At 45.1% G+C, this 20537-nt stretch overlaps 1 protein-coding gene across 3 annotated transcripts in view; it reads left to right on the top strand.

Moving 5' to 3' along the window:
* Window positions 1-18035, top strand: part of CAPN9 (calpain 9) — a 51142-nt gene extending 33107 nt beyond the window's left edge. For all 3 annotated transcript variants that reach the window (XM_049868654.1, XM_049868653.1, XM_049868652.1), the window contains 8 exons: window positions 658-738; window positions 3004-3061; window positions 4492-4556; window positions 5451-5519; window positions 5879-5957; window positions 8463-8579; window positions 11774-11832; window positions 18009-18035. In XM_049868654.1, the coding sequence (XP_049724611.1) occupies window positions 658-738; window positions 3004-3061; window positions 4492-4556; window positions 5451-5519; window positions 5879-5957; window positions 8463-8579; window positions 11774-11832; window positions 18009-18035 (555 nt within the window). The remainder of the gene's footprint in view (window positions 1-657; window positions 739-3003; window positions 3062-4491; window positions 4557-5450; window positions 5520-5878; window positions 5958-8462; window positions 8580-11773; window positions 11833-18008) is intronic.
* The last annotated feature ends 2502 nt before the right edge of the window (window positions 18036-20537 follow it).

The raw sequence follows: 20537 nt of genomic DNA, 5'->3' as shown, positions 1-20537 counted from the left end.
CTGGTGGTGTAGAGGTTAAGAGCTACAGCTGCCAACCGAAAGGTCAGCAGTTCAGATCTACCAGGAGCTCCGTAGAAACTCTACAGGGCAGTTCCACTCTGTCCTGTGGGATCAGCATGAGTTGGAATCAACTTGATGGCAATGGGTTTTTTTTTTTTTTAGGCACAGGCTCTTGCCCTCAGAGATTTTACTATCTATTAGCACAGATAATGAAACAAGTAACTACACCCAAGGATAGTGAGTATCAAGATAGAGAAAGCACAGGGAGCAATGACAACCCCATGGCCAAGACCCTAACTTAGTCTCAGAGTTACTTTCCCTCTTTCTTCTCTTTAGACCATTTCCTATGCAGCTTTTTAAAAGACATTCTTTTGGATCTAGTCTGCTAAAGTTAGCCTCATCTGTAAGGCAAGGAAGGCTCAGTGAGTCAGACAAAGTCCTTCCAGGCTCTCTCATGCTGAAGAGGCCTCCCAAGCAATTGAGACTGTCATTCCTAATGCTACAGGGAGAGACCACCACATTAAGAGGGTGACATATGGCTTGGGGTGGGGAGGGTCTGGGGGAAGAGTTGTGACTTCTCACTTAGGGACAGCACCATTTCCTGCTATTTCTTAACAAGTTTCTTTTTGGGGGCATGTTCCTTTGGTTGTGTTTTAGCCTCCGAAGCCAACCTCACCTAGCCAGGAGACAGAGGAGGAGCAACAATTTCGCGCCATGTTTGAGCACATCGCAGGAGAGGTACGGGTACACCCTCCACAGCCCCCTTGCTCGCCCAAATCCTCCCAGCCCACCTGGCTTCATCTCTAACTGGGCCTGAGGGGCCTGCTTCCCCAGCGATGAATGTGTGAATGCTGTCTATCAGCACCACCTTGCCAAAGCACAGTGGGTCTGCTTGCAAAGTAAGAGCGCCCATTGTCATTTGAGAGGCCCCGAAAAACAGCCTGTCTGAAAGGTCTCTGACACCAGTCTGCCCCTGTTGGTGGGGTGAAAGAAACCAAAGAAGCACAACACATGCCCAGAAACTTTTTGTTGGAGGCTGGAGAAAGCCTTGAGGAGGCTGCCCCTTGGAACTCTGTCCAGAAATCCTACCATCAGAACGCTACCCCTGATCTGTGCAAAGGTGGTATTTTTCAGGGAAGCCACCATTAAATTGCAAGCACCTTACCTGAGAGGGACTCCCCAGGTGCAGTATGTTTTCATCCGTCAGCACCAAAGGAGCATCCCAGGTTTGACAGCCCCAACTGCAGCACTAACAAAGACAGCCCAGGGCCAGCCACTGGCAATAGAGAAGGAGGGCAAGCCTGTCCTCTGCCTCCTGCCCTTTGCCACTGACCAGAACTTGCCACCCTCCCTGTGGCCCAGCTCCCTGCGAGACCTGTGGTGGAAGCTTCCCTCCCAGACACTGCCCATCTGTGCTCCCTGGGAGTCTAGCAGTTGGCTGCCGCAAATAAAATTAGCCTGATAACTAACTCATCTCAGGGGCTGATGACTGCATTAGCTTCCTGTGTCTCCCCGGGATGGAGCTCTGAATTATAGAAAAGGCTATCTGAAGGGGGCGATACCTAAACCTGGGGGATGAGTCTCTACAGTTTGGGGTAGAGGAGTGGGGACCAGGAAACATAGCCCGCTCTTCCTGCAGCTCTGGGCAGGGCAGAAACGCAGTGATAGGAGAGGACCGAGTCAGACCCAGCAGGGAAGGGCTCTGATGAGCTGAGGAGGCCCACTGGGGGAGGGTCAGAGGTTGTAGGAAATGGAGATCCAGAGTTTGGAAAGGGAAAGGGGAATGTTGCAGGAGATTCACTTAACCTTTATTTAAGGGGGAAAATGTCCCCCTAGAGTGGAGTTCAGTTAAAGTGCTGGGCTGCTAACCAAAATAAGGTTGGCTGTTCGAACTCACCAGCAGCTCCATGGGAGAAAGTTGTGGAACTGTGCTTCTCTAAAGATTTACAGCCTTGGAAACCCCATGGGGCAGTTCTACCCTGTCCTATAGGGTCGTTATGAGTCAGAATTGACTTGACAGCAGCGGGTGAGTGGAGAGCTGGTTCTAGATGACTTTCAACCTGGAACTCCATCTCTCTTCCCTCCTGTGAAATAGGGGTTGGGGTGGCTTCAGCACTTCTCAGGGCTGACTGTTCAAAATGCCCATTCCCTAGGCCACAGGATCTTTAGGGGCAGGACCTGGGCAGGCGAGCTTTAAAATGACTCCCCAGGTGATTCTGTTTCACACAGCTAGTTTAAAACCTTGGACACAACGATCTCTAAGTCAATGCTACCCTTTACCCTTTGCTGTTGGGTAAATTCTGACTCATAGAGACCCCATAGGATAGAGTAGAACTGCCCCATAGGGTTTTCAAGGCTGTAAATCTTTATGGAAACAGACTGCTACATCTTTCTCCTGTGGCGTGGCTAATGGGACTGCCAATTCTCCAGTTAGCAGCCGAGCACTTAACCACTGCACCACCAGCACTAAGTTAGTATTACTCAAACTTTCATACTAAGTACCTGGAAGTATCTGAAGTCCTGTTAAAATGCAGATTCAGCTTTGGGAGGTCTGGGGTGGGCCTGAGAGTCTACGTTTCTGAGAAGCGCTCCAGGAGTGAGCAAATGTTCTGAAGTTCACCCCTAGAAAAAAAAAAAAAAAAAACTTTAAAAATAATCAAGGAGCAACGCTCCTGGTATTCCGGAGGAAATGGTCTGTGGAGTGGGTCCCAGGCACAAGAGTGTTCAAAGCTGTCTGGATGATTGTACTGGGCAGAAACTTGGAGACTTAAACCAGTTTGCCCAAACTTCCTCTCCTGTAAGATGCATCCAACAAGCGACCCTTCCCTGGGGAGGTTAGGGGAGCATTGCCTTGTGCCCTTGGCTACGCAAAGGTGGGTATATCTGCCTCAGCAGCCCTGAGGGCCCGCCTGTCCCCCAAGCTCAGTGAAGTTCAGACCTGGCAGAAACTCTAACAGATAAGGTGCTGAGGGCCACAGAAAGCCATTGTCTCCACTTCCACAGGACATGGAGGTGACAGCAGAGGAGCTTGAATACGTGTTAAATGCTGTACTGCAAAAGAGTAAGTACCTGCCCGTCTGGTACCTGTGTGACAGGTCTGCTGCCTGTGTCCCCCTCAGCTCCGCCAGGTCTCCTGGCCCGCAGAGCTCAGATCTGCTTTCCAGGGCTGACTTTTAGGTAGACTTTAGGCATTCATTGTTTATTTCCTGGTTACAAAAATCATACAGGTTCATTGTAGGAAATTTGTGAGCAATGCAGAAAAGCCTAAGGACAAACATAAAAACCACCAATAACCTCACCACTCATAGGTAAACCACCATTAACATGTACATGTGTGACTGTGTGCTTCCACACAACACACACACACTTGGTATTAAAGTATAGACACAATTTTCTTTGTTTTTATTTTCTTAGATAATAGCTTTGAGATATAAATCATGTACCATAAAATTCACCAATTTAAAATGTACAATTCAGTGGTGTTTAGTATGTTCGCAGAGTTGTGCTACTATCACCACAATCAATTTCAAAACGTTTTATCACCCCTCCAAAAAACCCAACTGTGGGGGCAGTCACCCCCACCCCAGCACTAGGCAGCCACTAATCTACTTTCTGTCTCTTTAGAATTGCTTAATTTGTCTGTTTCATAAAAAATGGAATCATACAATATGTGGTCCTTCGTGACTGGCTTCTTCCACTCAACATAATGTTTTCAAGGTTCATCCATGTCGTAGCATGTATCAGAGCTTTATTTCTCTTTATCGCTAAGTAGTACGCCATTGTATGGATATATTACGTTTTACTGATTGATGGATGGACACTTGGGTTGTTTCCATTTTGCACTATTATAAATAATCCTGCTGTGAACAATTATGTTCAAGTATTTGTGTGGACTTGTATTTTTGTTTCTCTTGGGTGTATACCTACGAGGAGAATCGCTGGGTCGTATGGTATTTCCATGGTTAGCCTTTTGAGGAACCACCGGACTGTTTTCCAAAGCACATGCACCATCTTACTTTGCCACAGACAGTGTATGACAGTTTCCATTTCTCCAGCAATTTTAAATCCTGCCTTTTAAGCTTAACTTTTGTGAGCATTTCCCTGGGTTACTAAATATGCTTTAAAAATATGATTCCCCAGGAATTCCATGATACAGCATTATGTGGACATAAGAATTTCCTGGCCATGCCATCCCACTGGTCACTGATATCATTTCTTATTTTTACCATTATAAGTTATCTAATGATAAAAAGCCTCATTTTAGATTCTTCGTGTGCCTGATTGCTTGGGATTCTTAAAATTAGAATAGGTGGATGAAAGAATAGTCACATTTTTAAGGCTTTTCCCACATTTTGTGATTTTTTCCCTCCCAGAAGGCCATGTCAGCACCCCACCAGCAGTACAGGGTGGGGTCTGACCCTCAGAACAGTAGACTGGGACGTGGGGGTCACCTTAGAGGCCAACTGTTTCTGCTTTCATGTGTGATTTCAGAAAAGGACATCAAGTTCAAGAAGCTGAGCCTGATTTCCTGTAAAAACATCATTTCTCTGATGGATGTATCCTTCCAAATACTTGGGCAGAAGTGCACGTTAATGCTGGGCTCTGTGGACAGGAGAGTATTTTCCTATGGTGCAGAATTTCCTAAAATGCCACATCCTTAACCAGTAAAGTAGTCTTCTCCGTGGAGAACCAAAGACAGAGAGCTCTGGTGCTAGAATTGGGGCAGAATCAAGACACAGGACCATTCAGTGGGGAAGTGTTTTTAAGGGACTTGGGATCTTCTTGCCACTTTGGGGCCCCATCCAAGGCAATGAAGAGTTCTGAGTTTTTGAGACCCTTCCAACCTCACCTCCGTTCCACTCCTGCCATTTCCCTTCTTCAAATATTCATGGTTTAAGAATTAAAACCACCACTACCTCTATCAGGGACCTGATTTTGAGTCACCTATGCCAGTGGTGGAGCCCTGGTCGCTATGGGTCAGAATTGACTTGATAGCAACAGGTTTGGTTTTGTTTTGTAATGCCAGAGGTGGCTCAGTGGTAGAATTCTTCCCTTTTATGCTAGAGACTTAGGTTTGATTCCCCGTCAATGTACCCCACATGCAGCCACCACCCATCTGTCAGTGGAGGCTTGCGCATTGCTATGATGCTGAACAGGCTTCAGCAGAGCTTCCAGGCTGTGGTGGACCAGGAAGAAAGGTTTGGCAATCTGCTTCTGAAAATCGACCAGTGAAAAACCTATGGATCACAATGGTCCAATCCTGTTGTGCATAGGGCCACCAGGAGTCAGGGTTAACTCCAAGACAGCTAGCAAAAACAATGACAACGATATGCTGGCCCAAAGAGTTCTCAGTTCATTGTACCCCTCCCCCTAAAGTCCCCAGATCTGAGGTCCCATGAGGATCCTTTATTGAAATGCTGCTCATGTCTTCCTTAACCATGTGGACACAGACCAATGGCAACGGAAAACTAGAATTTGATGAATTCAAAGTGTTCTGGGACAGACTGAAGAAGTGGACTGTAAGTAACCATGTTCAGTGCTGGACCACAGGGAGACAGCCACAGCCTAGAACAGTAGCAGATTTTAAAAGGCCACGGTGCTGCAGGCAAGAGGATTTGTATTCAGAAAGGGGAGAGGGAAGGCATTATGATAAAATTCTGATACTTAAGGGAGTACCACAGACCTTCCCACCAATGAAAAAACAAAACAAAAAAGTTAAAAAAAAAAAAAAAAAGACCGACATCTTTTGGGCACCTCACCAACTCCTCCCCTCTGGCCCCTATGGGCAATACCCCGTTAGTGATAGGAAAGCCGAGCCCTTCCAGGCACCCTGCCTGCCACTGAAGGGGTCTCAGTGCCTCTGCTCTCCTTCCTGCAGAGCCTGTTCCTTCAGTTCGATGCAGACAAGTCTGGCACCATGTCCTCCTATGAGCTGCGGGTTGCACTGAAAGCAGCAGGTAAGGAGACACCTGGGAAGGTCGTTGGGGTGGCCAATGTCTAGACCCTGCACCAGGTGCTTTCTATTCAATGTCTCCTACTTCTCACAGCCCACGAAGTGGGCGCGAGGTAGGGGGTCTTCCCAGCACCACCCCACGAACTGGATCTGAACGAGTTTATGTTTCCTTCAGTCGTTTGCTGGCAGTGGCAGAGCAGATTTCATACCCAGGACGTGCTCCCTGCAGGGCTGGGAGTTTCAACTACTGTGCAATATTGGTAGGAATTCTAAAAGTGTATCCAAGAGAATGAACTTAGCCTAGTCCCTGAGGCCTCTCACCAGGGACATTTTGGCCGAGCAGACTTACGTGTGACTCTGTGGTGACACTCTGTGGTTGTCCCTCTGATCTCTGCTTTCTGACAGTGATTATCACAGAGTACAGGGCATACAGCCGTCCTGTGGCTCTCTGGGTTAACGATGCACACTTCTGGGCTCCAGCTCAGGTGACTCCCATCCCCTCTTGCTGTACTGTGGCTGTCCTTAGCCTTTGTCAGCAGTAGGCCCTGCCTCCAAACCAGATTATTTAGTCATGATTTATACCCTGTCCCTTTTGCTAAGGATTGACTTCAGGTGGCTTTCTAACCCACTGTCAGCCACTGTATGTCAGCTTGGGTCTACGTTTCAGCTTTCCATGTCATTAGTTATAGTTTTGGTGGCCACTCTGCATCCTACAGCCCTGCAACTCTGCACTCAGCTTCTACAGAGCCTGCTTCACAGACAGGCCCCTGGGCCCTGCTGGGGCTGGTCTCAAATGCCCTCCCAGGAAAACCAGACATCTGGAAACACTTTCCATTTCGTAGTCTTATAAAGGGCCAGAATGTACAAAATCAAGACCATCTTGGAAAAATCTGGGCTCTGTGTGTGTCTTAGTCTGGGATCTTCAGAAGAGCAAAACCAATGAAGTATATATAAATATAGAGAGAGAGAGAAGTTTACTTCAAGGAAATGGTTCATGCAATTGTGAGGAAATGGCTCTTGCAATTGTGGGAGCTGGCAAGTCCCAAATCCATGTGTCAGGCAACAGGCTGATGACCTCTACTGGCTCACGTAGTTACAAGGGCCGATGAACCCCAAATCTTCAGGTCAGGCATCAGGCTGAAGGCCTCTGCTGGCTCATGGGGTTTCAGGGGTTGGCAAATTCAAAATCTGAAAGTGAAGTAGCAGGCTGAATCTGCAGGTAAGACTTCTGCAGGCTTACATCCCAACAATCAGAGGTCACTTGATGAGAAGAGGGCAGGATGGAGAGAGAGAGGGAGCTTTGCCAGAACATCCATTTACATGGTGGAGGCAGGTCACATCCCCAAGGAAACTCCCCTTTCAATAAATTGGCTGCTCACATCAGATCACAAAATGCAAAGTGATTACATAATGTCTGCCAAACCACTGAGGATCATAGCCGAGCCAAGTTGACACATAACATTAACCATCTCAACGTGAACAAGAAGAGAATAAGATTAGTTATAAAAGTGACAAGTATCACAGATCATAAGACAGGAGGGACTGAGCCCTTCAGAGAGGAAGGGATGCCTCTCCTGAATTGTTGAGGGGGATGGCCCCGTTCTCTGTCCTTCTCAGCCTGTTGGACAGCAGCCAGCAGCCAGCTCCCCTGTGCAGATCCCAGACACTGTGCTCTGCTTCTGATAGGCCACCCCTTCTGGCTTAATTGGAAATGAGGAGGCAGGAAGACCCTGGTAGATTTCCAAACAGTACTGTGAACATTCCAGAAAGTGAACATGTAGACTGAGATGAGAAGAGAATGTCACTGTAAGGGTATTGATTAGAAATCGAAGTGTTATCTAGAAGAAACTTTACCTTACTGACAAGTGAGGACCCTGAAGCCCAGAGTCGTGGAGCAGTGTTGTCAGGTAACGCCAAGGCTGCTGGCCCTGCCCTGGTGCTCTTTCCCACCATGGCTGTGCAGGAGCCACTGCCCGAGTCACTCCTTGTGTGCAGAAGCACCCCTTTGAGACATCACTCCTAAAGGCCCACCATCTCAGGGCCAAAATGCCCATGAGAAATATCCACTCCTTCAGGGATCATGGCTGGAGCTTTCTAGGCCCAGCAAGGGTGTAACCAGGCAGGGAGCAGCTTCATGTGGAACTTGAGGTGATGCTGTGCAGGCATGGGATTGGGGCTCACACACCTTCCAACGTGAAATTCCACAGCGAAGCTTCCTGAAAAGTCAGCAAAACCTCATGGGTAATGTTGGCATCATAACCAAGACCATGAGCTCTTTAAACTTAGAAACTGTTCTGGAGTACACCAGTGAGCTCAGCAGCAGCCACCCACCCCAACAAAGAAAAACACCCTCACACTACATTCAGTCCAAGGACAGCAGTTTCTCTGGGTTTGGGAAGCTCATGCTTTGTGGGCAGGGCATCAACTTGTGCTCACTATGTCTCCCAGGGAGGACAGCATCTTGGAGCTCAGACATGGTAGATCCTGGGTCTCTCACATCTCTCCACAGGTTTCCAGCTGAGCAGTCACCTCCTGCAGCTGATCGTCCTCAGGTATGCAGATGAGGAGCTCCAACTAGGCCTTGATGACTTCCTCAACTGCCTGGTCCGGTTGGAGAATGCAAGCCGTAAGTGTCCAGGGAGCTGTGAGAGTCATCAGCTCCTTGGGGAGAGTCTAGTCTATGTCAGGGTATCTTCTGTCACCTTCCATGAGCAAGTACGAACCTACCTGCCAAAAACAATGGCAAAGACAGACCACAGATAGCCACCACTTGATTTATGTAGACATGAGTGGTTAGCTACAGGGTCCGAATTTGTGATTCTTCTCTGCTTCTGCAGTGCATTTCTTATAAAGTCATTCTTTATGTTCATTGTATCTTTACAGGAGGATAATCAGGGTGGGGTGAAGTTCCTGCCTCATCTCTGACTAAAGGGTCCGACTTCAGGTCAAATCCATCCATCATAGCTTGTAGAACCAAAAAAGTCTATCTCTCTGTTTTATAAGCCACCCTAGACGTTACCCCAGTCACCCAGTTAGCTGAAACAAGATTCGTTATACCAAAAACATAGAAAGATGATGTGTAGGTGGTCTTTAGAGCTTGGAATTTATTGCCATATCCTCCTGCCCCCCACAGGGCCATGATGAAGATGAGGCGGCATGCAGCGTGTCCAGGGGCCTGCAGCCCGGCACCAGGGCTGGTGGCAGGGCACCATCAAGGCAGCTGCACAGGCCCCATGCTCCAAAGCAGGCCTGCGCTTGCTTTAATGCCATTGTTACCGTCTTAAAAGTCTTCATAACTTTTCAGTTAGGGCCCTGCGTTTTTATTTTGCGCTGGGTTCACTGTGAGTTAGAATTGACTTGATGGCAATGGATTTGTTTTTTTTTCCCACTGGGCATAGCAGATTGCCAGTCCTGCCCGGTACTCTCTAATGTGTGTTTGATAGGTGACTTCAAAGCACTTCCCAAGGAATTACTTCTTTCAGGAAACCTAGAGCACTTGTAATGGCTTGCTGGGAGCATGTCTCCACTTGACCATAAGCTCCAGGAACACTGTACTGGGTGGAAAGTCCGTGAATGTGTGCTGACTAAGAAGTAATGAGAAATTATTTTAGAGAGGCAAGCAGGTCCTAAGGGTCTTGTGTGTCAAGAGAGCCAGCTGGACTTTTGCTAGGTGGTTGCCAGTAGCAAAGGAGAGATGCATGTTAGAAATACCCCTTCCTAAAAGATAGTAACTTATTAGACTTACAGTGTGGTCAAATCTGACTATTGGAACAGTGGAATTTTATAGCCTGTCTTCTCTCAACTGCCGTTTTCCTATCTAAATCCCTTCGGGCCTAATCCTTTCCAAGCAGGTTCTCTGCTTGTTCTTATAATTGCGGACCATCACAGGGAGGAGACACTTTAGGCTTAAAATCAACTCCCTCTGTGTTTCTCACATTAAAGTCATTTTGGGATTTTACCAAAGTGTTGTTTTAACTTTTCATTATAGAAATTTTCAAAAACAAAAGTATAAAGAATAATAATAGGCCCCATCCGCCCTGGAGCCCTGGTGCCACAGGGGTTATGAGCTTGGCTGCTAACCAAAAGACCGACAGTTCAAATCCACCGGCCGCTCTTTGGAAGCCCTGTGGAGAAATCCTGCTCTGTCCCACAGGGTTGCTATGAGTCGGAATCGATTTGACGGCAACAGGTATCTGCCCTACACCAGTGCTTCTTAAACTTTGCTACACCCTGGAATCACTTGGGGAGCTTAAAAAGTTTGTGATGACCAGACTACACACACAAACAATAAACTAGAGTCTCTGGGGTGGCACGTTGTGTCAGTATTGATCAAAGTCCCCATGTGATTCCAGTGCCTCACACCCAGCTTCAATAGATGTCAGCATTTTGTTAATCTTTGGCTGAAGTCTTTAAAAACAGACCTCAGAAATTCTATCACTGCATCTGTAAATATCTCAGACTTGATAAAGACTTGTTTTTAGCACAATTGTCATGCTGTTAGCTCAGCTAACAGAATTCCCAGAAGCCTCCACCTTGTCTACTACCCATCCATGTGGAAACTTCCCAAGTTGCTTTTTGACAGTTGTTTCACTTGACTCAGGATCCAAACTAGGTTCAGTAATTGCATTTCCTTGTTAGGTCTCTTAAGTTTCTTTGACTCTCTAACAGTCCTCATCTCCCTTTTTTTACGTTTTTTAAAGCTTCCTAGGATTGAGAATTATTGATTGGTTCAACCTCTTCTTGTCACAGATGAGGAAACTGAGGCCCAGAGAAGGAAGCACTCTTCTCAGTTTGCACAGTGCATTGGGTAGGGGGTGCAGCTGAGGGTCCACGCTTTACCCCAGCTCTTTCTACCACCGCAGAGACTCCTACTGTGAGGGACCTCCCGCAATACTCACATGTTCCTACGGGTCTCTTAAAGATTGAACAGCTCTCGGGACTCAAGCAAAAAGTTTATGCCTGTATGCTTTTTTCTGGGAGAAGGTTCGTAGATTTCATAAGCTTCTCCGCGGAATCTGTGTTATGGATTGAAATTGTGCCCCCCAAAAAATATGTGTTGTAAATCCTAACCTCCATACCTGCGATTATAATCCCATTTGGGAATGGCTTGTCTTTTTTACGTGAACAAGGCAGGATTAGTGTAGGGTATGTCTCCAGTCAGTCTCTTTTGAGATATAAAAGAGATTAAACAAGCAAGCGGGAGAAGCAGAAATGGGGAAAGATTGATGCCAAGCCACATGGAGATCTCCGAGGAAGGGAACAGAAGCTAAACAGATAAGGACCTTCCCCTGGCCAGAGCTGACAGAGAGGGAAAGCCTTCCCCTAGAGCCAGTACCCTAAATCTGGGCTTCTAGCCTCTTAGAAGTAAGAGAAACTGTGATAAAATAAATTTCTGTTTGTTAAAGTGTCATCCACTTGTGGTATTTCTGTTATAGCAGCACTAGATAACTAAGACAATCTGTAACTCCCCAAATTTAAGAATCACTATCCCAGGAGAAGTACATACATCAACTAGTGGGGTTTCAGACACTGAGACAGACAGATGGGGGTTTTGGACCAGGGAGCTAGCTGGCTGGCGTATTATAGATGGCAGCATGTGCCACCCATTCCTAGGACCACCAGCTTGCAGCATTCACAGGATTTCAAGGGGCTTCCACTAGATGAGAGTCCTGCCTGACACTCCCGAGGATGCAAGTTCACCACCAGGTGGAGTAGCTCCCTCACAGGCTTCACAGAGAAGCCTCGCAGTCATTGGGAATAATTGAAAAGGTTGGAGGAGTTGTCTCAACACTGATACCTTTCTCATGTCTCTCCTATCAGGAGTGTTCGAGGCTCTCAGTATAGAGAACAAGGACTTCATTCATCTCAATATAAACGAGGTATGTTCAAGCCAACCTTCCATTCAGGAAGCCACACAGGGTGGGCATAGAGTAGGCACTCCATGAGTGTTTGCTGAATGCATGACTTTTGTGAAGGCTCATACCTAGCAGTGGGATTGATAGTAATGATAATGATGGTGATGATGATAGCTAATGCTTTCAAGGTGCTATACCTTTAGTAATCAATTTAATCATCACAATAATCCTATGAGTTAAGTACTAATATTATCCCCATTTTACAGAGGTGAAACTCATTAATGTCGAGTCGATTCTGACACACAGTGACCCTATAGGACAGAGTAGAACTGCGCCATAGGGTTTCCAAAGAGCAGCTGGTGGATTTGAACTGCTGACCTTTTGGTTAGCACCTGAGCTCTTAACCACTGCACCACCATGGCTCTACCAGAGTCACAGAAAGATTAAATAAATCACCTTGAATCCAGTGAGCATACAAACTCTGCCTTCTTGCCTTTCTCTTCTTCTATCAGTTTCCTTCCCCTTTGTTCATTCCTCCTTGCTCATGTTGTCCTGTGGATACCATGATTCTTGAGTTGTATATGTGTGCCTTCACACTTCAATAACTCTGAGAAATACTTCACTTTTACCAGTTACAAAGGCTGATGACAGCAGTAATGATGGTCGGTGGGAAGGCCTGGGTCAGAATCTCGGGGATTGGGCAAAACACTTCCGGTGATTTTGATGTGCCATCTCCCTAGACATTCAGTGTTGCCCCTGCCACTCAGAGTGTGTCCACCAGCTAGCAGCATTGGCATCACCCAGGCAAGCTCATTGGAAATGTGGAACCCCCTAGCCCCACCCTGAATCAGGATCTCATTTTAACAAGATTCCAGGGATCCACTTTGTTGTTAGTTGTTAGGTGCCGTCAAGCTGGTTCTGACTCATAGCGACCCTATGCACAACAGAACGAAACACTGCCCGGTCCTGCGCCATCCTTACAATAGTTGTTAGGCTTGAGCTCATTGTTGCAGCCACTGTGTCAATCCACCTCTTTTCTGCTGACCCTGTACTCTGCCAAGCATAATGTCCTTCTCCAGGGACTGATCCCTCCTGACAACATGTCCAAAGTATGTAAGACGCAGTCTCGCCATCCTTGTGTCTAAGGAGCATTCTGGTCGTACTTGTTCTAAGTCAGATTTATTCATTCTTTTGGTAGTCCATGGTATATTCAATATTCTTCGCCAACACCACAATTCAAAGGCATCAAGTCTTCGGTCTTCCTTATTCATTGTCCAGCTTTCACATCCATATGATGTGATTGAAAATACCATGGCTGGGATCAGGCGCACCTTAGTCTTCACGGTGACATCTTTGCTCCTCAACTCTTTGAAGAGGTCCTTTGCAGCAGATTTACCCAATGCAACGCATCTTTTGATTTCTTGACTGCTACTTCCAGGGCTGTTGGTTGTGGATCCAAGTAAAATGAAATCCTTGACAACTTCAATCTTTTCTCCGTTTATCATGATGTTGCTCATTGGTCCAGTTGTGAGGATTTTTGTTTTCTTTATGTTGAGGTGCAATCCATACTGAAGGCTGTGGTCTTTGATCTTCATTAGTAAGTGCTTCAAGTCCTCTTCACTTTCAGCAAGCAAGGTTGTGTCATCTGCATAACACAGGTTGTTAATGAGTCTTCCTCCAATCCTGATGCCCCATTATTCTTCATATAGTCCAGCTTCTCATATTATTTGTTCGGCATACAGATTAAATAGGTATGGTGAAAGAATACAACCCTGACGCACACCTTTCCTGACTTTAAACCAATCAGTATCCCCTTGTTCTGTACAAACAACTGCCTCTTGATCTGTGTAAAGGTTCCTCATGAGCACAATTAAGTGTTCTGGAATCCCCATTCTTCGCAGTGTTCTCCATAATTTGTTATGATCCACACAGTCAAATGCCTTTGCATAATCAATAAAACACAGGTAAACATCCTTCTGGTGTTCTCTGCTTTCAGCCAGGATCCATATGACATCAGCAATGATACCCCTTGTTCCACGTCCTCTTCTGAAACTGGCCTGAATTTCTGGCAGTTCCCTGTCGATATACTGTTGCAGCCATTTTTGAATGATCTTCAGCAGAATTTTGCTTGCCTGTGATATTAATGGTATTGTTCTATAATTTCCACATTTGGTAGGATCGCCTTTCTTGGGAATAGGCATAAATATGGATCTCTTCCAGTCAGTTGGCCAGGAAGCTGTCTTCCATATTTCTTGGCGTAGACGAGTGAGCACCTCCAGTGCTGCATCTGTTTGTTGAAACATGTCAATTGATGTCCCATCAATTCCTGGAGCCTTGTTTTTCGCCAATGCCTTCAGAGCAGCTTGGGCTTCTTCCTTCAGTACCATCGGTTCCTAATCATATGCCACCTCTTCAAATGGTTGAATATCGACTAATTCTTTTTGGTATAATGACTCTGTGTATTCCTTCCATTTCTTTTGATGCTTCCTGCGTCGTGTAATATTTTCCCCATGGAATCCTTCACTATTGCAACTCAAGGCTTGAATTTTTTCTTCAGTTCTTTCAGCTTGAGAAACGCCAAGCGTGTTCTTCCCTTTTGGTTTTCCATCTCCAGCTCTTTGCACATGTCATCATAATACTTTATTTTGTCTTCTTGACAGGCCCTTTGAAATCTTCTGTTCAGTTCTTTTACTTCATCAATTCTTCCTTTTGCTTTAGCTGCTCAATGCTCAAGAGCAAGTTTCAGAGTCTCCTCTGACATCCACCTTGGTCTTTCCTTTCTTTCCTGTCTTTTCACTGACCTCTTGCTTTCTTCATGTATGATGTCCTTGATGTCATTCTACAACTCGTCTGGTCTGCGGTCACTAGTCTTCAATGCATCAAATCTATTCTTGAGATGGGCTCTAAATTCAGGTGGGATATACTCAAGGTCATATTTTGGCTCTCATGGACTTGCTCTGATTTTGGTCAGTTTCAGCTTGAACTTGAATATGAGCAATTGATGGTCTGTTCCACAGTCGACCCCTGGCCTTGTTCTGACTGATGATATTGATCTTTTCCACCTGCTCTTTCCACAGATGTAGTCAATTTGATTTCTGTGTGTTCCATCTGGTGAGGTCCATTTGTATAGTCACCGTTTATGTTGGTGAAAGAAGGTATTTGCAATGAAGTCGCTGGTCTTGCAAAATTCTATCATTCGATCTCCACCGTTGTTTCTATCACTAAGGCCATAGTTTCCAACTACTGATCCTTCTTCTTTGTTTCCAACTTTCACATTCCAATCACCAGTAATTATCAATGTATCTTGATTGCATGTTCGATCAATTTCAGACTGCAGCAGCTGATAAAAATCTTCTGTTTCTTCATCTTTGGCCCTAGTGGTTGGTGTGTAAATTTGAATAATAGTCGTATTAACTGGTCTTCCTTGTAGTCATATGGATATTATCCTATCACTGACAGCGTTGTACTTCAGGATAGATCTTGAAACATTCTTGTTGACGATGAATGCAACACCATTCCTCTTCGAGTTGTCATTGCCAGCATAGTAGACTATATGATTGTTCGATTCAAAATGGCCAATACCAGTCCATTTCAGCACACTAATGCCTAGGATATTGATGTTTATGCGTTCCATTTCATTTTTGATGATTTCCAATTTTCCTAGATTCATACTTCGTACATTGCAGGTTCTGATTATTAATGGATGTTTTCAGCTGTTTCTTCTCATTTTGAGTCATGCCACATCAGCAAATGAAGGTCCCGAAAGCTTTACTCCATCCACGTCATTAAGGCAGCTCTTCCCCAGTCATCTTTTGAGTGCCTTCCAACCTGGGGGCTCATCTTCCAGCACTATATTAGACAGTGTTCCGCTGCTATTCATAAGGTTTTCACTGGCTAATGCTTTTCAGAAGTAGACTGCCGGGTCCTTCTTCCTAGTCTGTTTTAGTCTGGAGGCTCACCTGAAACCTGTCCACCATGGGTGACCCTGCTGGTATCTGAATACCGGTGGCATACCTTCCAGCATCACAGCAACACACAAGCCCCCACAGTACGACAAACTGACAGACATGTGGGGGCAGGGATCCATATACACAGTAAAGTTTGAGAAGCGCTGGTGAAACATTCTCCTGTCCAAAGGCAGAGGGTAAACCATGCAGTGTTTTCCTTCAGTAGTTTCTGTAATTTTTTTTTTCCTTTCTCTCTCTGTGTCTGTCTGTCCAGCTGTACTGAACTGTGCTAAAGCCAGGCAGCCTGTGTCTCCTTGTTGTTTCTCTGTTATTTCTCCTCTGCACCATGCCCATGCTCACACTGCACACAGCACTCATTTCCAAATTCAGTAGTAACTTTGGATTTAGATAACATTTGATTGGATATTCCAAGAAAAAGAAGGTGGTGGAAGCATGCATTATACAGGGAGCAGAGCCTCCTCTCCTCCCTACTCTCTGATTGTGATCAAGCAACCTGCTTTGTGCTGCAGTTGCATCATTTCCAGAAAGAGATTAGTAATTCTAGCCATAATCTTACACCAAAAGTTTGGTTTATAGCAATATCATATAATTGGCGATTTATTATGTTGATTCATCACTAATTTTCTCATGTGCGTGCTCTCCCTAGATATATATTATAATTTCTTTGAAAATAGAAACTGGGCAATATTCTTTTCTAGTATGGGCATTGTGGTTAAGAGTTCAGCTGCTAACCAAAAGGTCTTATCCACCAGCCACACGTGGGAAACCTTATGGGGCAGTTCTACTCCTTCCTATAGGGTTGGAACAAACTCGATGGCACCTAACAACAACAACAATACTCTCTTCACCTTTAGCATGTGGTAGTCATTCCTTTGATACAGAAAGATGTACACACTCAAATTATCCTCTTATGAAAACAAGAGGGACCCCCACCTCACCTCTGTTTCTATTTATTTCAATGTGTTACCACTAATAAGCATGACGGAAGTGTGTGTTGGCTTAGAGATAATGGAAAGGAAGTTGTTGTCCAGCAGCCTCTTGGCCAGTCAAAAGCCCAGTAGGACCAGAGAATGTGCAAAGCATTCCATTGCTTCAGGTGAAAGGTATAACTTCCAACCCAAGAGTCCACAGGGCGTGGGGCTGGAAAGGCTTCCTAATCTCATCCTCTCCCCATCACTTCAACATAGGCACCTTACCCCTTCTCCTTTATAGTTAACACTCTTCTGGACAGTAGGGAAAACCTTTTAATCCTCTCTCCTATCCCCTTCACTTTAAACCTTGAGTTCCTCTCAACTCTGCTACATGTTAGAATCACATGGGAAGATTTTTAAATTCCAGTTAAATCAGAATCTCTCAAGATGGGACCCAGGCTTTAACATTTTTTTAAAGTTCCCTGATGATTCCTATGTGCACTATTTTAACTCCCATCCTCCCCTCCACCTAGGAAACAACCATACCTTTTCTACTGCCTAAGTGACCTCACCTGCAGTTACTATGGTAAAAAAGAAAAGCCTGGCAATCTAACTGAAAAATCAGCCATTAAAAATCCTATGGAGCACAGTTTCACTCTGACACACATGGGATTGCTGTGAGCTAGAATTGACTTGACAGCAGCTGGCTTGGTTTTTTGATTAGGAAGGAGGACGGGCAGAGAGATGAGAGAAAATGCATCCCACTTAATCATCTTCCTCAGAGTCACTCTGTTGTGATAGGGAAGCAGGTGGGAAGGAAAGGCAATATGAAGATGGAGGCCATGAGGAGGCCATGTTAATAAGCCGTATTACACACTTCTCCACCATTCACTTGTTAAGATCCCCCAAAACTGAACCTGCTGCCCTTTCCTGCAGTTCCTCGGTGATAGAGGACCACCACTGTCCCCAAGGTGAGGGATTCCCTCATGAAAGACAAAAGGAGCTTCATACTACCCTGCTCAAGATACCTCAAAAAGGCTGCAGTGCTTCAACAGAGAGAAACCACATTTTACCATCTCTTTCCTCATCTGAGCTTGATTTGAGCACACTCAGAAAAGGCTCAGGAATTCATTTATCTGTTTATCTATCTACTTATGGATTTATTTATGTTAAGTTTCCTGATGAGGCAGATGTCCAAGTTTGCAGGCAATGATCAGATTGCAGAACTCCTGTGACATGAACATAATGGAGCCATTCCTGAGGCTGGCAGGAAAGTGTAGGGGTAACAACCTCTTATATGTCTCTTTCTTTGAATTTTCAGTTCATCTGCTTGACAATGAATATTTGAAGCTGCCCTGGTGGAAATACAGCCTGTCCATGAATTTCAGAGCTTCTCCTGGTTTAGAGCCATCCCGCCCAGAGCCGTCTCCCCATCCATTGTTCATCCCTCTCCTACCCTTCTCCTTCCCCATACCTTGATCTGGGAAGAATGAAATGGACTCACTAGGTCCTGTGATTTTGTACTACTTCTTTGTAAAATCACAGCTCTGCAACAGTTGATGCCACCACATGTCTTCCATCCAGATTTGAGCATCTGTACCAATCTCTGTCTCTCCCTCTACATTCCCCCACTTCCACCTATTAATCATATTCAAAGTTCTAGTGTACAGAACCCCTGGCTTCAAGGTAGCTTCAATCATTGTACTCAAATTGTCTTGCAGAACAATGTTTTTGTAAATGGGCATGTGGCTGGAGATGAGAGTGGAAAGCATTTTCTGCACAAGTGTATTTCCTTATTGGGGCAGACATTAGAGAATTCTGGATTCTTACTGATAAGAGTGGAGCAACATGAAAATCCTTACCTCTTCCGCCAGGAGCTTGTAACTAATACATCCTCTGTCCAGTCCAGACACTCTTTATGTCCAAAACTTTTGGGTCAGAAAAGCCAAATGCAATACTGTTCTCAGGGAGTCCAAATTCTCATTGATCTCATTCATCCCTTATGACAGGGGAGAACAGTGGAGAAGTCTTGTTAGGATTCCCCTGACGCGGAACAGGGAAAGCCCTCTAAATTGGATAATAGAAAGTAACATAAAGAGATATTGGCTCAGTAAGTGCTAGGTCCCACTTTTAAAAAATAAACATACTGTGGCATATGAGGTGGTTCAGAGAGGAATGAAAGGAGAATGGTTGGGATGAAGATCAAGTTAGAAGTGGAGCTAGATCAGAACCATGTCCTCTGACTCATAGCTAAAGATGCTGAGGCAAAATAGTCTCCTCACTCACCCCCCACACCCTTCATGGACTCACCCAGCCAGCAGTGGGTACAGGACAGGAGCACTCTCAGGAGGAGAGCTCTCTGGTGGACCACATCATACAACCACACATCACCTGTTCTCCTTGGTCCATGCCCATCTCATTGGTTCCTGTTGCTGCCAAATTGTTTGTTAAATATTGTGAACACAAACCCTGCTCACAGGAAAAACTTGAAGGGGAGTCCTCACTACATGACTCTCTCCTAGTGTCATCTCTACAGAGTGCTTTCAGGCCTTTATGTCCATGATTACACAGATGTCTCTCCACTAATTTTTTCCAGGGCTTGAAAGGAGTAGAATGGTATCTTAGTTATCTAGTGCTGCTGCCACAAGTGGACAGCTTTAAAAAGAGAAATTTATTCTCTCACAGTTTGGGAAACTGGAATTCCAAATTCAGGGCACTAGCTTTAGAGGAAAGCTTTCTGTCTCTGTCGGTTCTGAGGAAAGGTCCTTGTCATCAATCTTCCCATGGTCTAGGAGCTTCTCAGTGCAGGGACCCCAGTTCCAAAGGACGTACTCACTTCTGGCTCTTTTTCTTGATGATACGAGATCCCTCTCCTCTCTGCTCAATTTTCTCTTTCATATCTCAGAAGAGATTTACTCAAGATACAAACCAATCCTATAGACTGAGTTCTGCCTCATTAACATAATTGCCTCTAATCCTGCCTCATTAACATCAGAGAGGTTAGGATTTACAATACATAGGATACTCACATCAGATCACAAAATGGTGGACAACCACACAATACAAGGAATCATAGCGTAGCCAAGTTGACACACACAATCCATAACAAATTGTGTTTATGAATTGGGCATCCTCTTTCCTTTTCCACAGATAATATTAGTTATCCCTGGATAACTAATATTATTCAGGGATAATATTAGTTATTACACCAGAATATATAAACTAGAACTGTGCTTGGAAAATTGGGATTTCTCTTCCACTAATTGAATTCCAGAACACTTAACTGTGCTCATGTGAAAGCTGTACACAGACCAAGATGAAGTCATTCAAGCAGAGCAAGGGCATACTGCAGGGTTTAAAATCAGGAAACTTGTGTGTTAGGGTTGTATCCTTTCATCATACTTATTCAATCTGTATGCTGAGCAAATAATCCAAAAACCTGGACTACATGAAGAATAACACGGTATCAGGATTGAAGCAAGAGTCATTAACAGCCTGCGATATGCAGATGACACAGCCTTACTTGCCGAAAATGAAGACAACTTGAACCACTTGCTGACGAAGAGCAAAGACTACAGACTTCAATATAGATTACACCTCAACATAAAGAAAACAAAAATCCTCACAACTGGACCAATAAGCAACATGATAAATGGAGAAAATATTGAAGTTGCCAAGAATTGGATCCACAATCAATGCCCATAGAAGCAGCAGTCAAGAAATCAAATGACGTATTTCATTGGACAAATCTGCTGCAAAAGACCTCTTTAAAGTGTTAAAAAGCAAGGATGTCACCACTTTGAGGACTAAGGTGCACCTAACCCAGGCCATGGTATTTTCAACTGCCTCA

Source organism: Elephas maximus, chromosome 24 (genome assembly GCF_024166365.1).
Source record: "Elephas maximus indicus isolate mEleMax1 chromosome 24, mEleMax1 primary haplotype, whole genome shotgun sequence".
Classification (NCBI taxonomy): domain Eukaryota; kingdom Metazoa; phylum Chordata; class Mammalia; order Proboscidea; family Elephantidae; genus Elephas; species Elephas maximus.
Note: the sequence above shows the minus strand (reverse complement) of the source record. Positions and strands in the feature narration are given on the sequence as shown.